The sequence below is a fragment of the Pteropus medius genome, unplaced genomic scaffold (assembly GCF_902729225.1).
Source record: "Pteropus medius unplaced genomic scaffold, Ma_sr-lr_union100, whole genome shotgun sequence".
NCBI lineage: Eukaryota > Metazoa > Chordata > Mammalia > Chiroptera > Pteropodidae > Pteropus > Pteropus medius.
In genome coordinates, this window is record NW_024342473.1 from 9,333,717 (window position 1) to 9,353,971 (window position 20,255).

A 20,255-nucleotide genomic window follows, 5' to 3' on the forward strand; every position below is an offset into this window, starting at 1 on the left:
TTGTGGTCCCTGACTTTGTTTTAGCTTCTGCAGAACTCTTGATCCAATTAAAGCGGCAATACCCGCGGTGAGATACCGCATGTGTTCAACATGGGTAAGTGCCATTGAGACTTCCTAGGAATTCAAGCTTTCAGAAATGTCTCGGAGAAACTCAGTAGAAGACAGGTTGTGCAGGTGTGCAGTGTAGCCTTAAACTGGTACCACTGGGAATGGTTTGCAAAACAGGAAGGTGCAGTAGGGAGTGCCACGGCTTAGTTAACTTGGCACTCCCCCACCTCCTTCCTTGGCGCCCCACTGCCAGGTTACTTCTGGCCCAGTGCCCTCAACATACCTTTTCCGTATTGAACTGGGAGGCCTGCGTTGCCATCGCCCTCGTGCCCACCCTTCTCCCTTTACCCGTCACCGAGTTTACCTGACGAATCTGGGGGAGGTTTAGCGGAGGCCGGTCGGCCCACGAATGCCCAGGGGCGTCCCTAATCTGTGCAAGTGGGTAGCAGAGCCTGGGCCAAGGAAGGGCGCACCCTGCCAGGGGTGGGTGTAGTGGCCCGGCCGGGAGGCTGTCGTGTCCCGACCAGGCCTCAGGGCGGCACTCTGGTCCCGCAGCCGGCGCGCTCGGGCAGCTGGGCGCCGACCCACGCTGGCCGGGAACGTGTTTCCCGGTGACGCAGCCCGGGTTGGGGAACGTGGTGCGGCGGCAGCGGCGGTGGCGACGGTACGCGCGTCCGCCGCCTGCAAGAGGACGTGCGGTGCAGCGGGAGGCGGTGGCGCCAAGCTGGGAGCGACGGGCGGGCGCTGGGAAGTAGGACGCAGGCGCCCGCTAGGAAGTAGGTCCCGGGCGCGGTGCTCAACAAAGAGCAGGGCCGCCCCGCGCAGGTACTGAGCTTGCCCCGGGCCCCCGCGGGCTGGGAGGCTGGGCCGGACAGTTCGCGGGCGGCCGGGGACGGGGCAGGGCCGCGGCCGGAACGGGGCTGCGGGGCGCCGGAGACCCTTCCTGGCCCGCTTCTCCGGTGGGGCGGAAGGGAAGGGGCTGGGCCGCTCGGGGTCGTAGCCCGCCGCGCTGAATCGCCTTTGCTTGTCCCTCGTGCAGGCCGAGTTGCTGGCAGAGGCTCCATGTTGGGAAGTGGCGCCACTCGTCCTCGTTAGCGGGATTCGGGGTGCCGCGGGCAGAGTCGGCGGGGGCCGGGCGCTGAGCGAAGATGGAGGCCCCGCTGCGGCCTGCCGCGGACATCCTGAGGCGGAACCCGCAGCAGGACTACGAGCTTGTTCAGAGGGTCGGTAGCGGCACCTACGGGGACGTCTATAAGGTGAGGCAAGCTGGGTGTTGGCCCCGAGCCGGGCTCTTTTCCTGCGGTTGGCTGGCTCCCGGGAAATAGGGCCACTTTCTGGCGAAGTATAAGGAGGGGGGATGATGCTTTTATTGTTGCATCTTGGAGATGAAGCGGCCAGGGTTCCTTTACTCCGTTCAAAACACCCTGTACATTGCTTGCTCAAATCGATACCAAGGAGCAGAACTAACCACACTTTTGCAAACCACCGTTGTACTTTTGTGTGGTATAAAGGCATTTTAACGCTATTTATGATATTGAAGGGAGTTCGAATCTGGTTATGGAGTTGCTCTTGAGGATGTTCTAGTCTTAGCATGAAAAAATGTTTCATGGAAGATGTGGACAGGACAGAATATTGACATTCCGACATTTGCATTTTTTAAAAAGAAAACCTAAAATGGATGAACTTGATTTAAAAAGTGATATGAAACTCTTTCTCTGAATTTTAACTGTACACAGTCTAATCCTGGGTCATAATGACGTGTAGACAAACATTATCCTATGTAGAAAGATGCTTTTCCTGGCAGAAATTTAATCATTTGTATCTGGTCGATGGTTTTTTTCTACTTTTAGCAGTTCCTCTGGCTGAGATGTATAACATCCCATGACTAAAAGTGGATAAGAGCTGCTGTCTTTTTTATTGTGCTCTTTTGCATTATTTGAGACAAATCATGAGGGTGAGTTATTCTTAATTTGGGATTTAAGAAAACATAGAGAAGAAACCCAATTCCCTAAATCCATTGAGTTCTTCAAAGATCAAGAGGAAGGAGATTGTTTCAGATTGCCTTATGCTTTTTGTTTTCTGTTCCAAAAAGGAGCATTAATGCAACTCACGTGGGTACATTAAGAGAAATTTCCTTGATTTTGCAACAGCTTTGTTTATTGGATTTAATCATGGTATATATCCATTATTCCAAACAAAACTCCTGCATGTAGCTGAAAGGGCCTTGTGTGTCATAAGGGGGATTAACCAGTAGATTCCTGTGGGGTATGCTGTTGTTTTGCACAGGTGGAAGAAAACATTCTTCTTACTTTTCTGCTTTTGTTTAATATCCTCCTATTAGCAATTCAAGGTGGTGGTATGACAACTCTAGCACTGTTGGATCCTCATGAGATGGACTATAATGGGTAGGCTTTCTATTCGAATCTTTTGCACTAGGCACTGTTTTAGAAAAAGCGTGTTGAATTGTGAGGTAGGTCCTAGCTCTTGCCTTGTATACTTTTGAATTCAAAGTGGATAATTATAACAGAATCCTCTTTTTCTTTATGTAGAATCTGAGATAGTTAACTCTTAACTGTTTAGCCATGAATTAGTCACTTTGTGAAATGCTCTTTAAAACATTGAAATTGCTGTTCACTTTCTCAGTCTTATTTTTTACTCACCTTTGTCTTATGATTCAGTATGTATATAGTGGTTTTCCCACAAAAATCCCAAGATCTTTACCTTTTTTTCTTGATAAATGTAACAACTAAAGCAGATATCTGGAGCCGGATTTTATTCTTGCCAGGGAAAGCAAAGAATTATATTAAACGGGCAGCTAATACTTATTTCACTCTGGTGCCTCCTTTTCCTACAGCTCCCAAATAGAGGATTAGGGACTGAATATTTATTATATACCACTGTCATCACCACCTCTCCCCATGACCCACTTCCCTCACATTTAGCCGTATGCTCATTCTACACTAGGCCAGCCTCTGATTCCTAAACGTCTTCAACTCTGGTTCCTTGTCTTCTGTTTTCCCTTGTTCTAATTACTTGGAATCACGTCTCACCCCCATTTCCACCTTTTGCTATCCTATCTGTCCATGAAAGCCTTACTCAGATGTTCCTCCAGGAAGCCCGAGACACCCCGTCCCAGCCATCTCTCCAACCTCATCTACTGCTCTTCCCTTTCTTTCATTCTATTCTAGCCAGACCTTCTTACTCTTCCTTAAACATAATGAGCGTCTTCCCACCTTTGGGCCTTTGTTTTTGGTATTCCTTTTGCTTAGAATGTCTTTCCTCAGACAGCCACATGGCTTGCTTCCTTCTTTCCTTGCTTTTATACCCTCTCCATCTTTTTTTCCCCATTTTATTTTTTCCTTTGCACTTATCACCATTTAGCATACTGTTTTACTTATTTATTTATTTATTTTTTATCTATCCCAATCCACTAACATACTACATAAGGGTAGGAGTTTATCTGTTTTGTTCACTGCTGTATGTCTAACAGCACCTAGAACTGTGTCTGGCACAGAGTAAGTGCTTTCTAAAAATGTGATGAATGAATATCAATAATTCTACCATCTAGTTCTGTGGGCATATACTTTTGCATGTGCTTTTGATATAACAACACTAAATTAACATTTAATACTCTATATTCCTGTAATGCCTATTATGATAACCTACATATGTACTTTTATTACACATTTCAATTATTTGAGTACTCTAGGAAAAATATTTCTGGAAAACTATTTTATAGCATATCCATTTTCAACATTAATTCCTACAGAATTTCATCATTTTATATTTACTCCTTAATATTCCTAAAAACATGTACCATTCAGCTGTAGTGCTGAAGTTTTTAAGCTCAGAGCAGTCAGAGTAATTTTGCTATTTATCACTGTGTTTCTGATGAGCTGAACACCCTAGGTAGTTTTAGAAGTATTTCCAATCAGTGATATAAACTAATAAAATAATTACGGTGAAGAATAATGAAGGTAAATTAGTTGCTGTTCTAATCAGATATTATCCCTACATTTATTACATTTGAGATATCTTATTAAGCAGGAGCTTTAAAAGGACTACAGCTTTGAGATTCTTTGTGAATTATTTTTATGTTCTTCAAAACCATAGATTCCCCTCTGATGCTCCTGTCTTTCCTGAGAATCTCCTAGAGGAGAGAGCTCAATCTTAAACTGGCTATTCTTTGGCTGAAAGAAGCATATAAAGATTCATTTAGATAAATGGGGAAATCATTGAGGGTGAGAGCAAGAAGTGGTTGAATGAAAAGAAACACAGAGAAGAAATTTGGTTGAAGATGAATGAAGGATGAAATTTCAACCGAGCAAATTTTATTTGTAATTACTGTTAATTTTTAAATGTGTTAACAGGGAGAGGAAGTGTGGAGATTTAGTGTCTCTACTACCTTCCATCTGCAGTGATCTAGACAATTGTGGTATCAGTACAAGATATTTAGGTGGTCTTTATCCAAATATTTGTACCAAAATCGTACCCAGCCTAGATTGCAGAGTTCTAAGAACCATTTTTACCTTTCAGGGGATCTAAATTTAAAGTGGACAATCCCATGTATTTTTTTTTTCCTAATCTGTTTTGCTTTTTCTAGTTGTTTATAAAAATATAACATGTTTAGCTCCAGGAGGACCAGACCAGAGGTGTCTCTTGCTCGTCACTGTATAATAGCAGACAGATAGATGCTCAACAAATATTTGTTGAATGACCTTAGTTGTAGAAAATTACTCAGATAAATACTGTTAATGACTTAATATAGTTTATTTCAGGCTTTTTTTCCTAAATGTTTTTAAATCAATATATTTCTAAAAATGGCTTTTATAAAATTGGGATGACGTATCTCTTTTTTTCTACTTGATTGGAATAAACAACATTTAAATTAAATATTCTTCATTAAATAGTCTTCAAAAATATCATTTTAAAAGATCCATTGAACAAATCCTCATTTAGTCATTCTAAGTTTCATATTTCTTGTTTTCAATTAAAATTTTTTTTTAAATTATAAATAATCTTATAATTTGTGTAGAAAATTTTGCCATGTAATCTTATCAATTCTATGGGTTCCTCTGGATGCTGATGAACTGGGTCCACTGTAATGAATCCTTCTTATATCTGGCCCCCCGTTCTCTCCCCCAAGCCAGAAGTCACAATTCTGGAATGAATTTAGGCACTTTGAGGCATATTCCAAGATTCCATTGTATAGAGACAAAGTTTGATACATCACAACTCTTCCATAAGCATTCATTCAAGAAATATTTATTGAGTGCCAACTGTATGTTAGGATATGGGGATGTAAACATGAGAAAATACACCATCAACAAGGAACATAGAATTTAGCCAAGAAAACAGACATGTAAACAGTCATAATTTGGTAAGTGCCATAGTAGAAGTGAAAGAAATGCCCAGCCGTGTCTTTATTGGAGATTGGGGAAGGGAGAAAAAGAGAGAGAACTATCATGAGAACCAGGGAAAATTAACAGAGGAGGAGGCATTAACTAGATTTTAAAAGAATGCAGGGCAATTTCCAGGTAGACAAGATGGGAAAGATATTCTGGGCTGTGGGAATAGTGTGCAAACACCTGGTGACTTGAGAAATCATGAGTTTTGAGGGATCTGCATCTGCATTCCAGATTCAGTGTTACCAAACCTGGCAGAGATTTCATAGATGGAGAACACAGGGAATTTTCTGGCATAAAAGGACCAGATAATGGATAACATGTCATGTCAGAGAATTTGGACTTCTTTCTGTAAACTGAAGAAACACTTTAGGAGGAAATCTTTCATGATATAGAGGAGGAATTAGACAATGTTCTTGGAAGTAAAAGTACCAAGTTACCAGTGTTTACCACTGAATGATCCAGATGAAAATTTATGCAAGCCTAAATTTGGCACTGGTACTGGAGATGAATGGAAGGGATGTATTTGAGTCATGTTTAGAAGATGATCAAAATTCCCTGGTGATTGACGGAGGGAAAACAGGTTATCAGTGACATTTAGAATTTCTGGCTTGAGTGACTACATTAGTGCCATCAAAAAAATTAGGAAATACCAAATTTGTGAGGTTGGGATCTTATGTTTGGTTTTTGACATGTGGCATTGAATAGGTGGATATGTCTAATGGATCAGCATTCCCCAACCTTTTTGGCATCAGGGACCAGTGCTGCTATGAAAATCTAATGCCTGATGATCTGAGGTGGAGCTGAGGTGGTGATGCTAGTGCAGCTGAAGCTTTGGTTGCTTGCCAGCAGCTCCTGCTGTGTGGCCTGGTTCCTTAAAGGCCACAGACCAGTACTGGTCTGCAGCCTGGGGGTTGGGGACTGCTGTAATAGATGGTAGGAAGTACAGCTCTGGCCTTCAGGGATCTGGTCTGGGGATACAGGTTTGAGAGTCATCATCACATTATGGGGTGGTACCAGTGAGGTATAGGTGAGGTCATCCAGGAGAGTTTGTAGGAGAGTCGAGGAAAGGCTGTAGTGTTAGAGTGGCAGAAGAAAATAACATAGTGAAGGCAGCTGAGAAGAAACAAAGAGGTCTGAGGAAGTTCTTTTCATAGAAATCAAGAGTTTCAGAAGCTCATCTTAAAATAAATAAATAATTTTAAAAGCCCATCTTTATCATCTGCATCTATTCTTGCTGCCTTCCACTTTCACTGCAATGAGGAAAATGTATTGATGTTCCAAAAAAAATAAATCTGAGGTTTCATGTCATTCCCCTTTTAGTTTCTTTGTCCATGAAATAAAATCTTAGAATAATATGCCTTTTTAAGCCCCTGAGGCTAGCCATATTGAACTTCTTTTAGCGCTTTATATAAGCACCCTATTCTCTATCTTTCAGGTTTTTGCAGGTACTATTTCCTTTTCCTGGAATACTCTTCCTCTTCTCTTTCATTTGTTTATCTTCTATTCTTTGGGTTCTTTTTTAAGCACCACATTTTTAGGGAGGCCTTTTCTGTCCCTTAGATAAGGTCATATCTATCTGCTGTATGATTTCTTACCATAATACTCATCATTCATCACTCATCATTGCTGCTGTCAGTCTTCTGCTCTACTCAGAGTGCATGAGAAACAGGGACCTTGTGTTTACCACTGAATCAGGTAGCCTGCATAATGCCTAGTGCATAGTATGTGTTCAATAAGCGTGTTTTGAAGGAGTGAGCAACATAGTGGTCATGTAAGTAAGGAGTTGAAATGGTTTATCAAGAGCAAAAGAGTTGAGGTGTGATTGCTAAATAAGGAAGTAGAGGGAATGTAGATCACTCCCTGAAGCACCTAAGCTGTGAAGAGAAAAAGAAATGATATAAATGTTTCTGGTATTTTCCTTTCATTGAAACTGATTACAACTTTCAGTTATCATTCTTTAAATTTGTCTTATCACCCAAGTGGCCAGGAGTGTTGCTGAGTTTAGAGAAGAAAATCAGAAAAAGAATTTAGGAAGAATTGAAAATTTAGAAAGGAGATTAAAGGCAAAAAGTTCGGATGGGATTGTTAGGAACCAAGATAGGGGATAAATTTAAAACTTCATTTCTTCCCTTTTTTCCTCCCTTCTTTCCCTTACTTCTCTGATGTGGAGCCTCCATTGAATGATTTCCAGCCCCAGTTGTTCCCATCCGAGTATAGTTAGGATGAGGCATGTTGATGAATGGGGAACTGGGATGGAGCAGGGGGTGACAGGGTGAAAAAGAATATTTAACATTCAACCAGTATTTATAGAGGGCCTCTTATGTGCTAGACACTGTTCTAGGGCCTTGGGATACATCAGCGAAGAAAGTAGAGAAAGATTTTGCTGTCATGAATCTTACATTCTAGTAGAGAGATAATAAGCAATAAACATAATTCTAGTGGGAGGAGAGAGATAATAAGCAATAAGTTATATGCTATGTTAGGAGATGATAAAGATATGGAAAGAAGAAAAAGTTGAACAGGTTAAGGGCAATCAGGTTGGCAGGGTGGGATAGGGGAAATAGGTTAGGAAATTATAGAAGGGATGGTCAGGGTAGGCCTCATTGAGAAGGGCAAAGTTGACCAAAAGCTTGAGGAAAGTGAGGCAGTTAGCCAAGTGGATATCTGGGTAATCAGAGGAAGTCTTAAATATCTGTTTTACTGAATCACTTGAAACCTATATCTACACCTAACTTGTAAGTTTAGGGTCGGGATTTAGAACTAAGACATAGTAATTGTCATCATCACATTTCATTGGCTGGTGCATGAGTACAGGTCATTGATATTTTAATTAAATTAAGGTCAGCAGCTTGGTGTAGGTTACCCTTGCCTGTGTCATTTTTTTAAAAGCATGATTTTGTAAACAAAGGATATGTAGCTGCTTCTACTATGTTAATAAAAATAAAGTCTGTCAGCATACCTACTGGCCCCAGATCTGAAGATGGTAGAGAATGGATGTATAAGCTACTTGTTATTTCTCTGACATTTAATCTCAAAACATCACCCACATTTTTTTATTAAGCTAGTGGATATCTTATCAAATGTTATTTGATTAGATGTTATGTTAAATATTGTGTAAGGTTACAGTGAAAATAAAACCTCTTACTAGGATGAATTGTTATTATAGATGTTTACTATTTCATAAATAATCTGGTTAAACTCTTATTTAGTATTTTTCTTACTGTGCAGAAGTAAGCTTTTTTTGTGACAGCCTAGAAAAAGAACATGGTTCTGAAGGTGGATGAGAAGCTCTGTATCATGGCTGGAAGCAAATTATTTAAAAATTCCTTTTTACTTTCATAGAAATGTTGTGAAAACTATAAAAGAAGTCTTTAAAATATTTAAACTTGGTGAAGATAGACATAAAACAGTGCCATCATTGGTACAGGTACATAAATTCTAGTTCTCAAATTGACCTGTGGATACAGCCTCGGTCTTAGGTTTATAATACATCTAGTATTCTAGTTATTTTTATTTACATAAGCTCAGCATTTTCACTTTAACCATCATTTACGATGGTTTTGATGGAGACAAATGGGTTAGAATGCAGATTGACATAAATTTCTTATTCTAGTTTTGCTTTCAAAATTTATAAAAGTTTCACTTCTGAACCTTAAATTGTGGTTTAAAGACCAAGTCCACAGGAAGAGAAACATGAGGCTTATTATAACAAATGATACTTGTGTTTTCAGGGCTTTCTTTTCAATTTGAGAACTTCGTCCAAGATCAGATAAATTGGAGCAGGCACTTTCACTTGGCAGTTTTGGATTATTTGAGTATTTGTACGTGTTTGAGTGTTATTAGAAGGCTGTTGCGTTCCAGTTATATGAAGTACTATTTAAATTAGAAAAGGTAAATAACTCTCTGAAAAGGGCAAGATGAATTTAGGTCTAATATAACTCTATTTCTGTAAAATATCATAATCTCCCACTGAGATTTTGAGATGATGTGGGAAGCCAGGCTGATGGCCTGGTCTGTCCTTGAGGTGTTTGGGCTTATGAGTCATACTGGCCCCACCTTCCAACATTTTTATAAAAATGAAATCGTATTGAAATGACTAAGGGTGACTAACATTTGTTTAGCTCTTTCATAATCAGTATATTATTTGTTCCTCACAATAATCCTATGAGGTAGATGGGACAGATAAATTATCATCTCTAGTTTACCCAAGAAGAATCTATTTGCCTTAGATCTCACTGTTAATAGATGGCACTATGAGGACTTGAATCCACACCTTCTGACTCTGTAATCTCTGTTCTTTCCACTATAACAAGCTGCCTTAGGACTGCATCCTTGAATTCATTGCTGTATACTCAGCCTTAAACACATTGCCTGGAACATAATAAGCTCTATACAAATTGTGGTCAGATGATCAGATGAGACTTGGCAGCCTCATGCCTCTGCTGAGAAGTGAGGGATTTTTTTGGACCAATTTGAATATACATATAAGATTCAGGTCTCAGCACCAATTTTTAGAGGCACTTTTTTCTAGTTATCCACTTGGTTATTACTCTTAACCTCATGATTTCCAAATCAGAGCCCAGGCTTGATTTGCCTTTACTACAGAAATGACTTAGCTCGTAGCCACCCTACAGTAAAATTAACTTAAAAGAGAAACTGTCCTTTTTCTTGGTTGTCGGACACCCTTCCTGCTGTGCCTTCTGTTGCTCTCATTTTGTCGGAACTTTAGACTTAAGGTTACCGGTACCTGGATTAACTGAGTCCCATGAACTAGATTCTGTAATGCTATTATAAATTAAAGTAAACAAAATGCTAGTTATTTCAGACAGAAAGAATAGCCCGCCTTCTGTAACATTCTCTAATTTCTTCTGTTTGGCCAGCCTAATTTAAGGTAAAAGGACTACCTGAGGAGGATGTGACTTTCACCTTTGTCCTATGAACCAGTATGTTACTTCTCACACACATGCATCCCGTTTTTTAGGTGCTCTATGCCTTCTTGCCCCTCTTTTATAACTGTTCCTCTTACCCATGTTGGGAGGAGCCAATGTGAGCATGACTCAATATATTTTAGTAGACATAACTTTCAATAAATTACTAATAACTTTTGCATTTTAAGGTTTTTAGCTGTTATTCTAATTGTAATAGACAGTGGAGATGCTTGAGTCTCTTACTGTCCCCACCCTACCCCCCTCCCCCAGGAATAATTTCCTGTTACTCTTTCTGTAGTAGCACAGATTGATGGGGAGGATTTGCCTTCCTGTTTTGCCTCTCTTTTCCTTGCCTTGGCATAGATAGCCTTTTTTCCTACCTTTTATCTTTAAAATACGTTTTAAGTAATATGTGTTCATTTCAAAACATTTGATATAGGAATAAATGAAAAATTACTTGTATCTCTTTTACCAAAATATAAGTGTTGTTGCATATATCTTTCTAGACTTTTAAAAACTATATATTAAGGACATAGACATAAATCATAATATATATTATAGATAAGCATATATAATCCTTACATACAATATGTATTCTATAGTACATACATTTGATAATGTACTTTTTTGTTTAACAACATATAAATCACTTTTCATGTCAGTAAATATACACATGTAATATTTGTATATATTTCCTTGTATTGTTGTACAATTTTTAATCCATTATTGTTGAACAGATTGTTTCCAGTATTTCCCTGTTATAAGCAAAGATATGATCAGTATCCTTGAACAAATTCCTTTCTCATATCCTTAATTATTTAAGTAAATTTCTAGAATTAAATTTTCTAAGTTATTTTAAGGTTTTAGTGAATCTTGACCAGTTATTTTCCCCAAAAGTTGAACCCACAATAGTGATTGAGAGTTCACATCTTTCCTGCCTCTTTTAATCTTAAGTCAAACTCTCCTTCACCATTAAGATCTCCAGATAATTAGTTCAATTTAAGTAATCTTCTGGAAGGAACTTGTTTTTCAACAAAAATTAATCTGTTAGGAAGGGGTTAGAAAAACTCTTTTCAGAAAGAAGTAAGTTTTCTAACAGACTAAGGTTTTAGTGTGTCCTGAGCTATGTGTCACGTGGTCAGATTTGGGGTCACCCTAACAGGAAGGCTTCAGGCCCTGGATATGTTTGCCTGGGGGTGGGGGGAAACTGCAGTACAGCCTCCTGCCATGGAAGAGGGAGTGCCTCTGCAGACCTGTGTAACTGAAAGACAGCTGGGAAATAACTTGCTCCACAGAGGACCTCCCACACATGCATTTATCCCTCACCCTATCCTTGACAAATGGTCTTTTAGCTTATTTAACTAATAAGGACATACTGTATTTAGAAGCAGTTTCTTTTTAAAACTTTTCTATAATCATCTAAAATCTGTCCCATTGAAACTCAAACAGGGTAGGTACATCTTTGCAATTCTTTGCTGTCACTCTACCAATACTATGCTCATACCTTAAGTATCTGATGCATGAAAAGTTCTCAATGAATAAATGTTAAAATTATGAATGACTAATCTTTTATTTTAAATTTTTCATGTGGAGGGTATGCCATAAGTGGCTCCCCCTTATTATATTTTGTTCACATAAATTTGATAATCATATTGGAAGTGGTTTCCTTGAAATTTATATAACAACTTATATGGTATGTAATATATGTAGTGTTTATAACCTTCTTTTTCACCAAAAGGATTTTCAATAGAAGTAAAATGAAGCACTTTAATTTTCTCTTGTCAGAGGATAAAGTATTGCATTCTGTTTTGAACATGACAGTTATAACATTTATTTTTAAATTACAAAAAATAACTTTATAGAAATTTAAAAAACGAAAAGCCACCTGTAATGTCGTGAATCTAATATTTTAACTACTATCATTTTTGTTAGACTTCAAACTTTGAGCACATAGTCAAATAGTAACCACAGTACTGGGAAGGGACTGGAATCTGTATGTGGCATGTTGAAGAAAGTAGCGTGTTTCATCCATAGCTAGAAGGGAGCTTTTATATTTTATCTGAGCAGGGTTAAAATTAGAACCTAGGCCCTCTGGCTGCCATAAGAACTTAGTAAGTACTTATTGAATAAATTAATGAATTTAGGTATCTGATATTTATCACAGTGGGAAGAGTATACTAAATCAATATTATCTCACAAACTAAAACTAGGACTACTGAGGAGAAAGTAGATTTTGCTTATCATAAAAAAAGCCTTTATTCAACTAAAGTTATCCTAAAAATGAATGTATTAGGTGGACCAAATGATCTCTATAGACTAAGTAGAAGAGAATTGCTTTTTAGAAAGGGGATTGAATTAGATGATCCCTAAGTTTCTCTAAACTGGACTTCTAATAGAGTGTCATGGGAATAGTTTTAGTTTAGTTTTGTCTATTTTCACTATCCTTTGAATGTGAGTAATTTTTTAAGATTTTGTTCTTGACTTTCTTATGACTCTACATACTCTCTTAAGTAATCTCATCTACCTGCCTGGATTCAACAATGTTGATGATGCCCAAATCTTTATCCAATCCAGATTAACTTTTGAGTTTCAGGAGCTGTCTATTAAGTGGTTTATAGGACATCACCAGTTAGTTTTTCATAGGAACCTAAAATTTAAATATGTCCAAATCTGAGTCCCTTTTCTATGCCTCTTCATCCCCCCCCCCATAAAATGTGTCCATCTTCCTATGATTGTCATCTTAGTGAATGGGATCACACTTTCTACTCAGTTGTACAATTCAAAAACTAGGGTTATCCTCTATTTGCTATTTCTTTGCATTTCACATTAAGTAGTTTACCAATTTCTAAAGGAGACAAGCTTGGACTAGAGTATAACAGAAGAGGTAGAGTGGAGTGAATAGATTTGGTTTTTTTAAGCCATCGAGATTTGCTGATCATATATCAAACCTGAAGAATGTGAAGGAAAGAAATGGAGAATGACCCTGGGTTTTGAACTTAAGCAACTGGGCAAATGCTGTAAATTTTATTTAGATTGGGAACATGTGGGGATGAATGGATTTGTGGAACAGGGGATAACCAAGCGTTCTATGTTAAGGTTGAGATGCTTGTCACGTTTCCATGGATTTAGGAGTCTGGAGCTTAGTGAAGAGAGATTTGTCCTGGAGATGGTTGTTAAGGGATGAAGAAAAGATGAAATTCCATCATCAGTCAAGGGAGGTAAGAGAGGAGAGAGTAACAAAGAGACTGAGGCATTATTGAGGGGTCGAAGACAGGAGTAAAATAGCCCTTATCTTATGAAGAGTGGAAAATCAAACCTACTGGAGAAGCTTAGTTTGAGATTTGTGTTATGATTGGAAAATAAGACCAGTTAGCATGATTTTGTAATTTTTCCCCATTTGATACCAGTATGGAATTAGTGCATAACTGGGTTTAATCAGATTAGGATTTTGCCAGGCTAATATCATAGAGGGAAAGAGAGATAAGGAAGTTAAAGATGTTTGCAAAAGAGTGATTATAAATTGAGTGATGGACCATGGAACGCCAATAGTTAAAGGAGGATGTGAGGAATTGAGAGGTAATTGGTGGTCATAGGGGAATGCATTGGGTTGATGAAGAATTGGTGGAATGGGAGGACTAGAGTAAGTGAGATAGGAAGTTATGATCAGGAAGTACAATGTTTGAAATGAAGATTTAGGTAGGTCAAGGAATGAGAAGTCAGAGAGGAGATCCAGATGTTGAAGTCTCTAAGAATGATAAGAGAGAGGTGGAGAGGAAGACTGTGAGCCAGGGGCTATAAAGTCTTAAATGAACAAGGATGGGTGACCAAAGAGTGAGTAGGTGATAGCTACTAGAGGATGGCGGGTGATAGTCTGTGCTGAGCTTCACAGGAATCTTATCTCTCACCACCCTCCTTACACCCTTATGTTCCCTAATACAAGATAACGTTACTTTAAAATGTTTTCTCCTTTTTACTTTGCATGGAATTCTGCCATTATCCCTTACCCGACTCCTCCCAAGAAATCTCATCAAGCCTCAGTTTAGATTTACTTCTTCCTAGAAGCTTCTCCAGTTAACCTTTACTAGACTCAGAACCCTGCTAAGTTGTTTTGTATCATCTTTGAGAATATTTCTCACACTATATTGTATTTACTGTTCAGTTCTCTGTCTCTCCAACTGATAAAAGCTCTCTGAAGACAAGAACTGTTTTGTTTCATTACATCCTCAGTATCAACAACAATGCCTGGCACATAGTAAGTATTTGGTATTATTTGTTGAATGAATGAACCAGTGTTCCTTAAGAAGTCAGGTATAGAGGTTTTACAGCCTATGACATAATTGACTATTCCCTTCTTTTAGGGACAAACCAGCTACTTTGCATTCCTACAGACCTTATAGGTGCTATGTTGCCACGTTTATATTGACATTCATAGTCTTTAATCTGGGATGCATAATTCTGAATCAGAGGAGCAGTCACTGGCCACTAGAGATTGTTTGTTAAATATTAAAACGTCTGGATTTTCTCTTGTTATGTTAAAGAATATTTTTGGAGGAAGGGGGCATATTTAAAGTTGATGCCCCCAGTTGGCTTCACGGAAAAGTTTTGTGACCCTAGAAGGAAGTTAAAGGGGGATAGAATGAAGGGCCTAATGTGAAGAACAGAAAAGTGGAATATAAGAGCTGACCTTGTTTATCTTTGTGGTTGCCATAGTTTTGAAAAGACTGTCATTACTTGCCAGTTTCATTTTTTACCCTAATTAAAAAAAATTATCTTGTAACTTCACGGCTACTGAGATGTATTGTACATTAAGTCATATCTTCCAATTCTTTGTTGAAAATGTGTAGATGAAATGTATAGACATAAAACTTTTCCTTTAATTGTCACATTAAAAATTTCACAGTATGTAGGAAAGTTCATGGCTAATAAAACTGGCAACTAGATAATATTGTTAAAATAGAAAATGGCTTGGTTAGAAAGATAAACATCTTTAATTTTTTTTCTTGATGCAAGTGGAAATCTAAAGGTAACTTTTTACTATTAAAATCTAAGACAGGAGAATTTGAGTCACAATACTTCTCCAGTAGTAAATTGACTTGGAAATATTAAGAGATTAAAGGGAAATGCATTGGCAATGAGAATAGAAACTTAACTGGAAAGGCTTTTTATGGATTTTATGGTGACATGGACCACATTTATTATTAGTTTATTTTTCCACTAACTTCAATTCCCGATTAATATGAGTTAAATAAGAGATTTACTATAGTAAAATATTTTGTTAGATTTTGAGTGTTTAGTATACTCTTAAGTCCAAATATTAGTGTATACCAATAACCTACTAAAATAAATAGGAATCAGAAATATATTTAGATCCTTTTTGTAGAAGTGCTGTGGTACTTCTACTAGTTCCTTCTGTAAGCATATAATGCAAGTTCTTCAAATTCTTGCATGTTACAGTTAAAAATAAAAATATTTGAGAATATCACAGTTATCTTGTTGCAAGGAAATGTTGGGGTTCAAAAACCAATATTACACATGACTGCTTTGGATTTTAGTTGAAATTGTATAGTTAAATTTCTGAAAGATTTCTCTTCAGTAAATTGGATCTGTGAAGTCTCTGTTTAGAAGATCTTTTTTCTGAAAGCCTCTTTGCCTTTCATTATAAAAGAGCCTGGTACTGGTTTCTGTTTTAAAAATCCAGCTGGAAAATTACAGAGTATGAACATTTGCCCATCAGTTCTTCATTTGGAGAGAACAGAACTATGTCTTCAAAATGGAGACCGACAGTTAAGTATTTTTCCTATCAATGGGAGTTACAGCTTATAGTATTTTCTTTGCTTTTTACTTAACTACATTTAATATATTTTGACCTTTGCACTGTGTAGCTGAATTTTAAAACACAAAATATTCTGTGATTGTTATTCAAATCTTCTAATGATTTGTTTCTCTCCGAACCCCTCAGAATCTCTAAAAAAAAATCAAGTTGTCCTTGGTTCCTGCATCTTCCCATTCTATTAAATTGAAACAGACATATTTGTATTGATTCTAATCATAAATGCATCTGAAAGTATACACTTAAAATAATTGTGTACATATATTCTATTAAAAATAATAGATAATTTTTAGTACATTATTAGATTTACAAAATAATTGAGCAAATAGTACATACAGTTACATTCATCCACACCCCTTTTATTAACATCTTGCATTAGTGTGGTACGTTTATTACACTTGAACCAATATTGACATATTATTATTATAGTCCAGTTTACATTAAGGTTCACTCTTTGTATTGTACAGTTCTGTAGATTTTGACAGATACATAATGACTTGTATTCACCATATTAAAGTTTCATTTCACTACCCTAGAAATTCCCTGTGCTTCACCTATTCATCATTCTCTGCTCAAACCTCTGGCATTGTTCTTTTTGCTCTCTCTGTAGCTTGGCTTTTCCAGAATGTCATATAATTGGAATCATAGTATGTAGCCTTTTCAGACTGGCTTTTTTCTCTTAACAATATACATTTAGGGTTCTTATATATCTTTCATGGCATGATGGCTCATTTCTTTTTATCACTGAATAATATTTCACTGTATGGATATACCACAGTTTATCTGTTTACCTATTGAAGGACATCTTGATTGCTCCAATTTTGGAAAATTATGAATAAAGCCTGCTGTAAACATTCTTGTGCAGGTTTTTGTGTAGATATTAGTTTTTAACTAAATGGGGTAAATACCTGGAAGTGGGAAATTGCTGTATCATATGGTAAGAATATTTAGCTTTGTAAGAAACTGTCAAACTATCAGTATATGTGTGATTAAGCATCAAACTAATTAAATGTCCGGAAGGATATACTTTATATTGTTAACAAGAATTACCTCAGGAAGATGAGATTAGGAGAGAGGGGGACTGTCATCTTTTACTTATATTATTTGAATTTTTAAAAACAATATTTTGTAATTTTGTATAAGTAAATTTTTTCTCAGATGCTTTAAATTCATAGTAATAAGAACTGAAAATGAATCACCATAAATGAAAATTAGTAGAGCATTTAAAACAGTATATTGTGAGTTTCATAGCAGTTCTGAGTTGTAGAGGATTTTATTTATTTATTTTTTTTAAGTAAAGAGAGTAATAACCTTCCTATAATTGTCCAATTATGCCCAGAGCTAAAAAGAGAACATACTTAATCTAGCCTTGGGATATTAGGCAAGACTTTTTGGAGGAGGTGATACCTAAATTGCATTCTGAAGGATGGTCTAAATTAACTAGGCTAAGGGGGCAAGGAGGAGGGCAGGGGAAGGAAAAGGTACCAGAACGAGGACAGTGTTTTCAAACTAGAGACCAAGTCATTTGCTCCTGATTAGTATGACTGAAACTGGAATTGTTCCAAACTCTCAGAGAAGCATATTAGATCTTTACATGTTGTTGGTCCTTGTTTGATAACCCATAATTGGGAAGTATAGACTCATATTTTCCTTTGTTTTCCAGTGACTAGCAGAGTACATTGCCCTAATGCCTGTTTTGCTTGGAATGAGTGAATAACCTGAAGATATTTTGTTGATGGAGATGTGTCAACATCTTTCTCTTTCACATGAGTTAAACATTACATTCCTTACCTGAATTTTAGAACCTTGAATAGTTCAACTGTCACTATTTGTGAGTGTACATACATGTTACTTTCTTGTGCCATCTGTGTCTCTTACACTTAAATCTTTCTTCTCAATATGTAATTTCCTCACTGTGTCCGTAGATGTTTTTCTGTTTTCAAGGATTCCAGTGAAAATTTTTAAAATATCACTTAGAGGAATAGGGGAAGAGGGAAAACCAGGAAATGTACCAACATTTAGGGGTGGAAGTGGGTATGTTCAACTCTGACATTATTTCTTTAAGACTTTAAATATGTGAGTGTTCACATTCTGTTACATTGAAATCATCATAGAAAATAACTGTTTAATGTAAAAGGTGATTAGTACTTTACTTTGTAAATTATTTTTCAACAGAAGTCACTCCTGAGATCTGTTAAATATTATGCATTAATACTTTAGTACCTGTCGCATTTATTTTTTTAAACTTTATTTACAAAAACTAGCAGTGGAGGAGCAGAGGAGATTGGTTCAAGAGATATTTAGCTGGTGGAATAACAGAATTTGCAGACCGATTGCATAAGGACTTGAATAAGTCCTCAACTAAGTTCATGTCCACATGAGCCTGTTGCAGTTAAAAAAAGAAAAAGAGAATTCTAATATGAAAGATCCAGTGAAACCTTGACTTTAGAATTCTATTCTTGGATTCTAACTGAGACTCTTGCCCCTGTCAGCAGAATGGCCTTGGGCAAGTCACTTCACTAAACTAAGACTATATGGTTTTAAATAAATAGAGTTAAGTAATGAATATGAAAGTTCCTTCAAACTATAAAGCTTTACAAATACAGTTGCCATCAGTGTTACAGAATTTGTCTTCTAACACATATCTTATTACCCACTGAACAAGATCCCCAGGAGGTCAATTATTACTTTTCCGTAACTTCTAGCTGTGTTTTCTGTATGTCAGTCTCACTGGTTTTTGAAGTACTGAGCAGTGGACAGCCTAACTCTATATACATATAACTTTTTAAAACCCAAGAGAGGTTGAAATGCTGAAAGATTTTAGCAACTGGGACAAGACCTGAAGCTAACAGTTCTTTTGTCCAAGCGCAAGAAAGAAGAGAGGGTAGGAATGGTGTGAGACTTTTGGCTGGCTGTTCTCATTTCTCTAAATATTTAGTGATTGGGAGAGGGGTAACTGTGGGTGGGGAGAATTAAAATGCCTGTTCTCTCTTCCTGAGACCTCTCTTTTCCCTTTTTACCAGAATAGATGAGGAAAATGTGAACTTCGCATGTGACCTTTGCTGTAGAACAATCCTTTTTTTCTTCTTCCTGTTTGTGACTTTACCTCTGTATTCCTCTCCCCCATTCTATTCTTTTTCTCACCCTCTGTATGTATCCCATCTAAGAATGTCTTCCTACGTTCTTTGTCATTCTTCTTTTTATTCCTTTCCTTTTTTCTTTTCTTGTTTCCTCTGGTAACATGATTTATTTAATCCAGCAAATTAATATAATCATACTTTTCAGTTTTATCATGTACTCCTGCCAAGTATTAAAGTTCACATTCAAATCTAATATAGTAAGTGATAGATGTTGTAAACTATTAAATTGTGTTTCTACATATGGGGTGCCCTGGGTGCAGTGAAAATGAGCGCTCATATCAACAATGACAGTATAATAATGGTACAGTGCTTTTAGGCTCTTTAGGCAGTATGTGTTGACGGTCTTTAATGTTCATATTCATATCCTATAACTAGTAATTTCATACTTTACAAACCACTTAAAAGAAATCTTAAATAATGAAAAAACTATAATGAAATAATGAAAAATAATGAAAAACTGCCCCCTCCCTTATGCACACCCATGGAATAGCTTGACATGTACCCATAGTGACAGAGGGAGAATGGGGGACATGACTCAGGTCTTTGCCTCTGCCAGGCCCCTGGCTTTGACAGCTTTGGAGTGAGAGAAGGGGAGAGGCACTTAGGGGTTAGCATGGAAGTAAGAGACGAGAAGGGGTGGCAGGGAAGGCATGGACTTCAGATGGCAGGAGCAGGAAAGCCTGGAGCAGAGACCCTGGACTCCCAGCTCTAACAAGCAACTTCTGGGAAAGAGATGGGACTAGCAGTAAGGGAGGATGATTATAAGGACTATTATGTAGTCATTTAAAATTATGTATTGCATGGAAATGTCTAGCAGTAAGGGAGGATGATTATAAGAACTATTATGTAGTCATTTAAAATTATGTATAGCATGGAAAAAGTACATAACTTTAAAAACAGA

At 37.4% G+C, this 20,255-nt stretch overlaps 1 protein-coding gene across 7 annotated transcripts in view; it reads left to right on the forward strand.

Moving 5' to 3' along the window:
• The first annotated feature begins 623 nt into the window (after window positions 1-623).
• MAP4K5 (mitogen-activated protein kinase kinase kinase kinase 5) overlaps window positions 624-20,255 on the forward strand; it is a 92,817-nt gene continuing 73,185 nt past the window's right edge. The window contains exons 1-2 of one of the 7 annotated variants that reach the window (XM_039865151.1): window positions 624-824; window positions 1,088-1,304. In XM_039865151.1, the coding sequence (XP_039721085.1) occupies window positions 1,197-1,304 (108 nt within the window). In that variant the 5' untranslated portion in view covers window positions 624-824; window positions 1,088-1,196. Of the gene's footprint in view, window positions 874-1,087; window positions 1,305-1,981; window positions 2,003-20,255 lie in introns of those variants that run through there. The other 6 variants (XM_039865149.1, XM_039865152.1, XM_039865148.1 and 3 more) reach the window with 6 other exon arrangements.